Source organism: Labrus mixtus, chromosome 22 (genome assembly GCF_963584025.1).
Source record: "Labrus mixtus chromosome 22, fLabMix1.1, whole genome shotgun sequence".
Taxonomy (NCBI): Eukaryota; Metazoa; Chordata; class Actinopteri; order Labriformes; family Labridae; genus Labrus; species Labrus mixtus.
Genome location: NC_083633.1, coordinates 13,494,860 through 13,507,241, shown reverse-complemented (window position 1 = coordinate 13,507,241; position 12,382 = coordinate 13,494,860). Strand labels below are relative to the sequence as shown.

At 40.3% G+C, this 12,382-nt stretch overlaps 1 protein-coding gene across 1 annotated transcript in view; it reads left to right on the top strand.

The window, feature by feature from the left end:
• exoc4 (exocyst complex component 4) overlaps window positions 1–12,382 on the top strand; it is a 105,924-nt gene that overhangs the window by 31,293 nt on the left and 62,249 nt on the right. The window contains exon 11 of the mRNA XM_061030341.1: window positions 7,149–7,245. Coding sequence (XP_060886324.1) covers window positions 7,149–7,245 — 97 coding nt within the window. The remainder of the gene's footprint in view (window positions 1–7,148; window positions 7,246–12,382) is intronic.

The window sequence follows — 12,382 nt, the reverse complement described above, 5'->3', positions numbered from 1 at the left end:
ATTTGCTCGTACATAGATTTCAGCAAGGTTGATTGGTTAAAACATTAGAGATGTGATTCCCATCCTCTCCTGTTACACAACGTACACACAGACAGACACACACACACACACACACACACACACACACACGCACACACATGCACACACATGCACACAAATGTAGTGTTAGATTCTCATCTGCAGTGGGACCAGTGATTGAATTACAGTAGCTCTGGAGCTGAATTAGACGGGAGCATGGAGACAGTGTGGAAAACGTACTGTGACTTGTAATAATAACATCAGCTCCTGACTGTACTGTTGTTCACCAAGTCTCCTGTTAGGCAACTAAAGGATTGAAGAAAACACTTACAGTAATTTAAAGACTGATATTACAGTTACTAGAATCTGAGCTTTTGTGCTTTCACAATATGTGAAAGCACAAAAGCACAAACACATGTATCTTAGCCATGTGTTCTTAAATCAAATCTTAATGATAAGAAATACCATGACCAATAGTTCCTCTTGCACAAAAAACTAAATCTAAAATGTGATGAGGATAAACCATGGAATTTATACAAATGTTGAGTAACTGAGGTTTATATTTATAGAAAAAGAACAGTGACTATGCAGAGAATGGCGTTAAATGTGTACCATCAAAGTTATTTCAAAACCTTCTGAAATACCCCCAAAACAGATTCTTCGTTTGTGTCTCAATCCATTTGAAACTCTTCATGTACAGTCCCAAATCAATCCCAAAAGAATAGGCCTACTTACACTTGTTCTTACCAAAAGACCATTGTATAAACTATCCAGTAAATGTGTTTTCAGGATTTAGCTAATAAGCTTTGTGTCCCGCCCCAAAAATCTTTGACGACCCCCATCCCAGTTGGGAACCAATGGTTTAATGTAAACTCACCAAGACCAACTGAGAGAAAACATAAACCAAAAGTTAGAGATGAAGACCAACAAAGGTTCGTCTATGATAAAAAAAAATAGATGTATAAAGACTTGAAATGACAAAGGGATGCAGGGGACAACAGAGGGAGAATGGAACAAGGTTGTAATAGTTTACACAGCGCAGACATTTAATCAGAGAGAGGGATAGCTCGGTGTATCCTCCCAACCTGAGGCTAATTTTAATCAGCGTTGGTCTTGTCATTATTGGCGGCTTTGACTGTCACCTCTGTGTTTACTTTTAATCTCCGGACTGCTGATTGAAGAAGATGGAGGGATGAACAAATGGAAAAAGGAGGGAGGGAAGAAATGATGGAGGGAAGGGCATGTGGGACTTGAGGCTGAAGAGACCTTGGCACCTGTGCACAATCTCAGTCGCCAACACAGATAAACACACGCATCTTGAGTGTATAAAAAGGTTCCTCCAGTAAAGAAGAAGGTGTGTGCAATGTTTTGTCTGGTTCCCTGCTGAGTCCAATCAAAGATGTGATGACTCGTGGTTTTCTGGACGATTAGTTCTTTCAGTCTTTACGCACGCACACACACACACACACACACACACACACACACACACACACAAGCATGTACTCAATCACTCATGAGTAAATCTTTTTGTTGTGGTTGACAGCTTGAAGAGACCATGGCAGCATGTGTTCAAACCCTTGGTGATTGAAGCGAGCAGAGGGGTGCTGGTTTATTCCAAAATATAAAAAAGCACACTTGGCATACCTGAATGCTATTACAGCAAAATAAGGAAGCAATGGGTGTTTTGAGAAAATATGGTCTTCTGTGGTCGTTAGTCTTGTTGTTTTTTTGTGTAACATTAGTATTGTTACCAACAAAAGAGCTGGTGTTCCTGCCATTCATTCTACTAAACAGTTTTTGATATGTTATTCTCTCCCAGAATGCATTCCTCAGAGCTAGAAAGTAGTAGAAAAACATGTTCGCCAGTCAAAGTGTCAAAGTGAAATTATGTTTTGCATCCTCAAAATCATTTTTTCAGTCATACAAAGATTATCCTCTGAACTTTGGTTTTCAGTCGGTTAACAGTTTCAGTTTGCAATGTGGGAAGCTTCCCATAGACACATTCATTACTTTTTAAGGTGAGTGAGTATATCTGAGTTACAGGTTTGCATGTTAAATGTGATGAAAGCCAAGTTAGCTGCACTGCTTTACAATTGGTCGCCCTGGCGCTAGACAATGAGTTGGTTCCTGACTGAAACAAATTAAAAAAAACTATCTGGTAGATTATCAGGAAATCTGTATTAACATAGAATATATTCAAGGTCTGTAGAAGTAAAACTATTCCACTGACTTTCCCTCTGGCACTATCAGGGGGTCAAAATGTCTTCATGATGTCAGTCAATGCATTTGCATTCGGCTCAAATAACCACTGCATCCAAAAACTGCCTGGTAGAACACTAAGCATGACTGTTGACTTCTAACCTTGAGTCTTAAATATTACACAAACTTTTGGAAGTCTGCACAATGCTTATAGGGCCACACAGTACTATTCCACTTGTTTTGTTAAGTTAAAAAGACTGAAAACATACATGTCAGCCGTCCAAAAAATATCTGTTACATCGGTTGACGCTCACCCCTGTCTTAGAAAAGAAAACCATTCTGCACAATAAATATTCATTTTGTTACTAAAGAGTATTGTTGTCATACCAGCATGAACAGATGTGCATTCATTAAACTGAAGACCACCGAGACACATAGTTTGCCACAGTGACGCCTTTAATTATTAATCCAACTCAATTTACACCTGAATTTATTTATACTATCATTTATTTATACCGTTTATTCTCGACTGAGGGGAAGATTTGATCTCCTGCTTTGGGGAGCAGCAGATACCATCCCGTCAAATTAGTTTTAATAATAGAAGGCTCTCATTAAGAACCAATCAGACATGAAGACAGTCTGAGCAGGATGGGGCTGCCCAGATTCACCAGAGAGTCATAAATAATTGACATGGAAATGGTTCCTGAAGGATCAGCAGGTTTGGACTCGGTGAAAATCTAGACAATATCCAATCTTATTCTTTCAAAACTATACATGGACACTAATGCACACATACAATATTACCTGAACTGATCAATCTTAAACTAATTTCCATAGCATAACAGTTACAGAATGAAGCCGCTGAGTATGAAAATTGGATTATTCTATAAGGGGCTTTCTATTGCGCTTTAGCTTGAAATGTGCAGCGCTGGCTAGCAGCACAGATTTGGGGCCTCAATCAAAGGAAGAATGCTGTCTGATTGCTCTTCTTTATCGAGCAACAATTACTGCACAGCCATGAAAAGGTGCACGTAATGCAGAATTTAAAATTGTTATGTTTGAACTTGACAGTCACATCACATCACAGAGAGTGTTTTTGTGTTATGATGGTCAAATTCCGCTTGCAATGTCTTTCCTGGAATTGTTTTCACCTCTATGTGACCGTATTGTGTGTGTGTATATATATATATATATATATGTGTGTGTGTGTGTGTGTGTGTGTGAAGGGACATGATTGTGAGTCAATTACACCAATCACCCAATCACCCTCCTGCCAGTCCTAATCAGAATCCAGCCACGGCGATCAAAGGTGTCTTTGATCCTCTTGAGATGACACAAACACAAACCTGACTCGGCACACTGGCTTTAAAGACAGATTAAAAAGTGTGCTCATAAGGTTTCTGTAAAATTGTATTAAATAAAATGAATGAAAATAGATTACACACATTTAGGAATTATATAGCTGGCCTAATAGATATCTGAAAGGTCAGTTATTCTTTATGTAAAGTACAATACATTATGAAACTAGTTGTTACGTTTATATTCTATAAAGGATGATTGATTATGGCAAACGTAGCGTTGGTAATAGTATTTTATAATTGGTACTGTAGTATTCCAAAAACACATTGTAGAACAGCTAACCCCATCTTCATCTCAGTTTGACTCAACCTAACACAGCTAGTTACATCTGGTATCAAAAAATGAGAATGAGAAAGACAAAATAATAGTAGTTGCACTTGAGCAGAAGCACTTCAAAAAGCAGCAGTTTAAAAGTGTCACTCAAATAAAACAAGGTTAAAAATGACTGTTAGCAAAAGCAAAATAGATACTTTGTAAATATTTGCACATTGAACCCAGATATCATTCAAATATTTGGCAGTAAACTTCATTATGCCCAAGTTCTACGTTTGCTGCTGTGCTTTTTTTGTCCATAAAAGGCACAGAAATTCAGATTGTGGACACGAAGCAGATTCCAACCACTTGTAAATTAGGGATTATGACTGTTCGGTTCCCCCGTCTGTCTGGATTTTCCTCAGCTCGCCCTCTCTGACACACTCGCAGATGCATACAGAAACACTCCGGTCCCAGGGGGACGTCGGAGTGTGTTAAAGAAGGCATCACACGTTTATTCTCTTCCTGCCTAAATCTGGGCAGGGCCGGAATTCATCACAGGATCAAAACCCGTTTCTCATCAAACCCAGGAAAGTGTAGCTAATGCAATTTCACTAAGTCACTGCCTGACTTGATTACATGTGAGCTGGGGGGGCGCATGCTAAGGCACCACAGGGGGCTGGACGGTTGTCACTCTGAGTGTGTGTGAGCATATGTTAGCTATGATTTTGAGGTCGATCCATATATTTTAGGCTCTCTGTGCTTTTAAACCAATCAAAATGTGTATTTAAAATCATTTCACCCATAAATCTGCACCTGTTTGTTTGCACCTCCTTTACCCGTCGATATTTTTTATGGATATAACTTGTATATAGTCTGTTTAGGTGTGTTATGTTGCAGCCGTCCTCGGGGGGGGGGGGGGGATTTCAGGCAGATTTGGCCACATTAGAATGTGTCACTTCTTCCTCTCCAGCTTTCCGTTTGCCGTCCCACTGAGCACCACACCTCCACACACACACACCCCTCCCACTAATCCTGGATCAGACCACACACCAAGGGACACCCATCCAAACAAGTCTAACGAATACTCAGGCACACACACACACACACACACACACACACACACACACACACACGGGCAGACACACAAACAAAATGGCTCTGTTAAACATTATGTGGAGGAGAGTTCTGGCAGCAGTTTGGTGACATCCTGACCTGATACCGGAGCCCCCCTGTCACGTCTAGACACCTCTGAAGAGCACCATGCATATTAATGCAGGCCTATTTAATATTCATCTGTGCTTTGCCTTGTTGGCAGCCGGTCCCAGACCCCATGGATCAATGAGGTCTGTTCCTCGCTCCTTTGTCTGACACGGATGCAGATGTTTCGAGCATGAAATTAAATTGGTCACTGTCATCAGGAATCCGTACGTGGTAGTCAATTGGTGTGAGCGTGGGTTGCTGGTTCCTGGAGCAGACAGGTATGGCTAATGTTCCGTGAGACTGTGACATTGAAGTTATTCAGGGAAAGATGAGTGGTTGCAAGTTGATGACGTGGATACAGAAGTTTCACCACGTTGGTGATGAGTGGGAAAAATAGAGATTGCGCGGGAGGGGGATTATAGCTGGCAGCTTTGTTTAGGAGCCTGCAATTGAGACTTAATTGAATTGGCACTAAAGGATGGATGAATGGATGGAGAGATTCAGAAAAAGAGAGTGATTTGCACTCCTCCTCTCTTGTCTCCACGCGGCAACATGAATGTAGGTAGGCATATTTCATGGCAACAGATCAGAATCAGAAAACCCTTGATTTGAAAGTTTCAAGGGGGAATGAAAGCTTCCCTTGTCATTTTAATGAAAATACTCTGGATGTTGTCTCCAGTTCTTTTCAAACGAAACATGTTCCATTAGAAAATGTATTATGGCGCGGGAAGCAGGGAACAATGGGCATGATATGCATTTGAATGCAAGGCAAGACAGGCTGTGCAGGTAACGCGGAACGGGCTTTTCGCACTGTGTCGAAGTCTTTTTGTGTTATATCACACGGGCTTTGCAAGGCCGCATTGGACATGGAAATGGAAAGAAAGAAGAAAACAGAGCGAGGCTTTGTGCCAGACTCCAATCTCACCATTTCAGAACGCACATATACAAACACACTTTTTTCCTTTTGGAAACCTTATCAAAGCTTGGATCATAGTCTTGTTTGAATTCCATCCCTCTCTTCCACTTAACCTCTGCTGTACACTTGACTCCACATCAAGCATTTTTTAAACTGACCAGAATGTAACAGCAAAGTGTTCATGGTATGAAGTCCCTAAATCTTGGAGCCAATTCATCTCTAGGGTTTTTCACATATTAAGCTCTACTGTGACGGTATCAGCCTCCTATGATTTTATATATGGATGGTTATTTATTTTATTGCGTTTCTTCAAGCCTCATTCATGTATTGCTGAGTTTCATGGGACTTAATCATCAACCTAATTGAAGAAATTCAAATGGATAACATTTTTTCTCCACTGCATACAGGCAGTAATCTCACCACCGCCCTACCTTTCCTCTCCTATCCCCCTCTCCTCTAACCTATTTGCTTGTGAACACTGCATAAACATATACGTAGGCATTCATGCGTAGTGTTCATTCCAAACCTTTGTACACAACCACTGGTAACGTAGGCAGACAATCCTTTTGCTTTCCCGTTTGCTGTATTGACAACGAGCCGCAATTTCTTCTCCATCAATTATATCGATTACTTCAGGATGACTGGAGGTAATGAGCTTCGGTGTTCTCTCTCTCTCTCCCCTGTGATATCCCCCTGCCCCCGTCTGCAGCCAACCTCCGCCCTTCGCTATCCTTTCTGAGCATGTAACATGGCAATGATTTTCTGATTAACCCTGTTAGCTGTGGGGTTCACCCATGCAGTGATGCAGGGACTGGAAGGTGTGTTGGAGCTTGCTGGATGCATTTAGATTTGTGATGGAGAGCTGGGCTGATTGAATGATGTGCTTATTAGGGCTGAAGCTGCACTTCTTTACTGGTTAAATATTAAAATATTGTATGATTGTTATGAGTTTTTTTATGATAGAATTTTGGATAAAAAATAGATTTTAGGTTGAAACGTTGTGGTACACACAACCAGGGTGATCAGTTTTAGGGTCACTTAAAGAGCAGTCCTCTAGGGGTTGGTGCCAATTTGGGGTCTCGTTAAAGGACACAGCATGATTGACTATTAAGTTTTGAATCTGGGTGGACCTCATAATTTTTAAATGTCATCCTATGTATGAGTCTTGGTTAAAACAAGTTTTGTCTTCTTTTTTTTCTAGGTGGCGCTGACGACAACCTGATTGAAGGCGGAGAAATGAAGTTTGTGTGCAAACCCGGAGCGCGGAACATCACTGTGATCTTCCAGCCTCTTCTCAGGTATGACACTGAACAAAAAAAAAAAAAAAAAACCCTCATTGACTGTTTAACAGAAATGGGCAGAGGCACTGTGATGTCACCCTTTGGGTTGTGAGCCCTGGACAGCAGGCTGGATACAAATCCCTACATCTCTGTCCTAGTTGACAGGCGTCAGTAGTAGAGTCTGGTCGATCACATGTCTCCCTGCCTTAAAGCATACACCACTTTGTCATTGCTGTGCTGAACAAGACTTGGAACTATAGCCATTGAAGCCACAAATGAATCCTGAAAATGTTTACTGATGAACCAAATCAACAAGGACGTATTGCATTTTCAAATCCAGTTTAATACAATAAGACTTGTTTTTGCAACCAGAGCTACTGTCCCCTGCTGGCAATGAGAAACAATGCACATTTACAGCACTTATGCATTTGCTTCACTTTTGAAACCAAGAGGCTTTGGCCACTGTTTTTATACAGTCTATGACTAAATGTTTATTCAGTGAAGTTTCAAGATGTGTTTGTAGTTTACTGAGAATGTGATCCGCAACACAAAAGATCCAGAGGTCTATAGCTGCTCATTTATAATGGACTGCTGCCTACTGTGTATGGGCAAGTGCTGAAGTAGTGTTTTAGTGTAATGACTGTGGACGGAGTCACAATGAACGAGCTGAGTCACAATGAAAGCTCAATTAAATGATAAGCAAATCATAATTTCAAATAAGCCCTCACTGTAAAATTGGACAGTATTTGACTGTTAATTTAGCAATCTGACCGCTAAAGATTTGGTTATCTTAAAGTTTTATGCGGTTATACTGCGAGGACAAACTGCTTTTAAGGGCATGTTAAACACCAGGATGTTCTACTGAACAGCATTTCTGATGCCCACCATGAGGCCTTTTAATAGCATCAAAATAAAATAAAGCTCCTGAATGACAGAAAGTGTTGTGTTTGCTGGCACAGTCTTGGCAGGATACCATTAACTTTACCAGATGCATTTGTGAAAGGACGACTGGTGTCATACTGGTCTGTCAGAGAGTGATGGCCAAACCACTTAAGACATATGAAGGCTAGGACATGACTCAATACCAGTAAAATGTGAACTAATTACATTACATGGCCTCTTAGTGACCATCTATCGATTTCAACCTTTTCAATGTTGCGGGATATCGTAAATCAAACATGATATACAGTAAAACACTACTCCTTCAGCTCAAAATGTTTGGTTGATACAATCAATGAATTGGGAATCAACTACCACCCTTGCTTTTATTCCCCATAAAATGTGAGTATTGTGAAGGCTTGTCTTTGTGTTGGGAATGTTCTGTGCGTCTGGTAGTTTTCTATACAGCACTGTGGTCCCAGGCGAGTTGTTTCAATCTAATAGTGAAGCAGTTTAATCGAATTGGCCTCCATACAGTGATACATTACCTTCTGGGATCCATTAAACCCGAGATGTTTCCGACTTCCACTCCATGGTGGTTGGCATACTACGTCGAATTTTAACATTATGATGCATATTAAAATTCAAAGAGGCAGGACAAGTGTGCATTTTTGGCAAAAAAACCCCAAAGTGTTTTAAGGTGGCATGTTTAGACTATAAAATCATCATGAAAACCTGCCTACCTCTAGCTTCACACATGCCATCTGGGTAGTAACAGTATTACGAGGGAGCTAACTGGATTTGCTGTTCGGCTCCACAGAGTTCTTATTCTAATCCAAGATTCAGGGATTTAAGATAAAATTATTAAATGCCAAAACCGAACGAGAAAAAGCTGATGTTTCTTTACATTTACTCCCAAGTCTCATGGCAGTTAAACCAAGTTTATGGCGTGACTGTTAAACACTGGACTCACTAAACTGTATTGAATCCCAAGGAATCAGTCAGGTCACTTAGTTAAGCTCGATTGCACTTCATCTATCATATCCATTCTGCTCTTCATCACAGGCCCACTTACCTAAACTGTGTTGTCAGTTGTCATGTTACCTTGTGTTTGATTGACTGATGCTCTTTGAAAGCAGATTACTGGTATCAAAGAGAGGAGGGGCTGCCTGTACTCTATATGTGTGTATGTTGTATGTGCGTGCCACACACACACAAACACACGCGCACACACACATGCTGACTTTCAACCCACTGTTCACTGTGGCTCCAACCAAGCTTTTGTCTGAAGAAATGACCAAAAATAAAACGGTGACTAGCTTTCTGCCAGCCTCTCCCATGTTGTCTGTAATGGTTCATATCAATCACGCCAAACCACCTAGCACACAGGGCTCCCTCTCTCTCTCTCTCTTCCTGCCCTCCTTAGACTTCCAGTGCCAATAGGGCGCTGTTTTCTTGCAGATGGTTTTCTAATGGCAAAGCTCTGGCACAGCGCTGATGGATCGCTACACCTCCTGCAGCCAGCCATGCAACTCATGGCAGCTTTAATGACAAAGGCCATATGGGGTTGCAGCGCAGAAAAATCAGTGGCGTATGAGACAACAGGGTGTAAATGTTGTTGATTATGATTATATTTTTTTCTTAATTTTTCACTTAGTCTGCTTTTTTCCACTAACAGTAACACTGCAGCTCCAGATTCCACCATCTGAAATTAATCATGGTAATGTTTAACATCACATCCCATGAGTCTTTACTTGGGTTTTTTTGAGTAAAATATTGTATTGAACCTGAGATTCAGGATGAGCACAATTGAATTCTGTCTTTATATTAGCCCCATTAGTAGAGTATCTAGCCAACTTTGAGCCTCAGTTTGACTCAGTTTTTTCAACTGCCATTAACTGAGAGCTCTTTTTATAGGGATAGATGGAAGCAGATGCTGTGTAGCTCACCTGCACCAAATAGATTAATTTAAATTCTTCAAAAACCCGGGTATAGAACAATCAGATCACTTCAAGAGCTTAAATAAATGTTTCCACATACATATATCACCTCATCATTACTTTAATGTACAGAACTGTCTCCTATATGTGTGTTTTACCATTCCATGTTACATCATAATTAGTAATCTAATCCTGTTTAAGGTGATCTTGCATCTGATTGCCTTATTATTGGAAGCATATACATGTATATGTAATGCACAATTAGGCCAAGTGACTAAAAGAGAGCCAGACTAAGTTGAATCTTCTTCATGATATAGTGGCTTTATTAAAGATTGAAAACACTTCTTATGTAAAATGGTTCTGTACGTGTCAAATAAGCTCTCATATTTAGTTTAAAGCTGCTCTGAGACATGTTTTATTCACAGTGCACTCCTGAGAGTTTCTATTGGGAATACCCTGGACATATAGGGTGCCACTGCCATTCTGCTGTTGGACTACTCCAAGGTCACGGCTTGTTAGCTTCTCTGCTTTGGACAGGATGTGTAGAACCATCCAAGAGTGAGCGGAATGACATACCCTCGTCTCTGATCCAGAATATGCTTGGAGTGATTCTATATCCCACCTGGTCTTGGAATGCCTCAGGCTCCCCCAGGAAGAGCTGGAGGAAGTGACTTGGGAAGAGGACATCTGGGCTACCTCAGTTAGCCTGCTGCCACTGCAACCTAGCCGTGGATGAATGCCAGTAATTATGAAATATGATGAAAAGGGGGTTTACTTTGTGACACCAGGAGATAACTTTTAAATTCATTTTGACAAGACTAAAGACAGCTGAAACATGCCATCAAGTGTGCATTGTTGTTGATTTATTTGGTTACATATTTTCTAGCTGGTTCTATATAACCATTTGACTGACTATACATAACCCATTTTGGATAAGTGTCATGTCTGGTTTAGGCTTAACAGACTCCAAGCTTGTACTAATTTCATGAATTAGATTGGTTCTTCCCTTACAAGTACAGCTATCACACCCAAATGTATTAGAGCATATATGGTCTATCTTAAAAGACACATAGACACAATGTTTGGTCAGCATAGGGGAGTTATGATGCATGTAGCAGCCAATTTAGTTTGACTTGTTGGGTCTCCTGTTGACATTTAGGTGATATTTACACCCTTTGCTCTGGAAGATGTTGGCATTTTGAACAGACCTCTAATCTCCCCCCTGTTCACCAACCAAAGGATGACCAAGCCAAGTAAAGTCTGTAATACTCTGATGTTCTGTGCAAAACAAAATATGTGTTTTTGTATGAAGCCTCAGGTCTGACAGAGTTTCTGTGTTGCCTTATCTTGGTTAATTAGTAAGTAAAGTGTTATCAGACCCAGTAGGAATATGGACAGTTTTCTTCATATTAGGGATTTTAAGAAAAAACAAATTTCCTTTTGAACTGACTTCATGTTGCTTTTCATCGGATGTCTTTCTTATTACTCGTTCTGACTTCAATTCAATTTTGACCTGGACTTTTATTTTAACTTGTGGGTTTGATTTGTATGGGTGTTTTAGTCATTTTTTAAATGATTTACTGTGTCTTGCGCAGGATTGATCCGAAACCCTTTATATGTTTTTCGTCTGTGAGCCAAGACATAAAGAAAGCTTAGAAATACGCCACTGCTCTTCACATACTGTCACATTGGTGACATTGAACATTTTATAATCGATTCAGTACGCAGCTCTTTGTGTCAAGTCCAGTATAGCTCATCAGAAGTACTCATGATAATGGAAGATAACTAAATTCATACAAGTCCATAGTCGAGTGAAAAATACAGAACGAGAAAAGTGTCAGAGGGAGCGCTGGAGGGAAGCAGAAAGTGAAGGACAATGGAACGAGAAATGAAAAGAACAAGGAGCAGACAGAAAGCTAGATGACAGGAATCAGGACAGAAGGGCTCTGCCTCCCACCACCATAGCCTGTGGTGAAAAATGAAGCACACCATGATTCTGCACTAATTTCACTCCCTCATTAACTCCCCTCCTGAGCAGCACACACAGACCAAGACGAATATCAAGAGCAAGAGTTAAAGGTGAAATGGAAAAGTTTTCAAAAAATCGTTTTTTTTTTGGTTCAAGATTTACCCAAGACTGACGCTGATGAATTCCAAAACACAACATCAAAGGAAAAGGTATTTTTAAAAGTCCAGTAATTTCTTTTTAGCAAACTGAAGTGTTATGATCATAAGAAAATTCAAAAATTATTACATATGGCACATATCCCTAGCAGATGACTTTTGATAAGTTTGAACAGATGCAGATCAAATGCATAACTTTTAACTTCATCAAA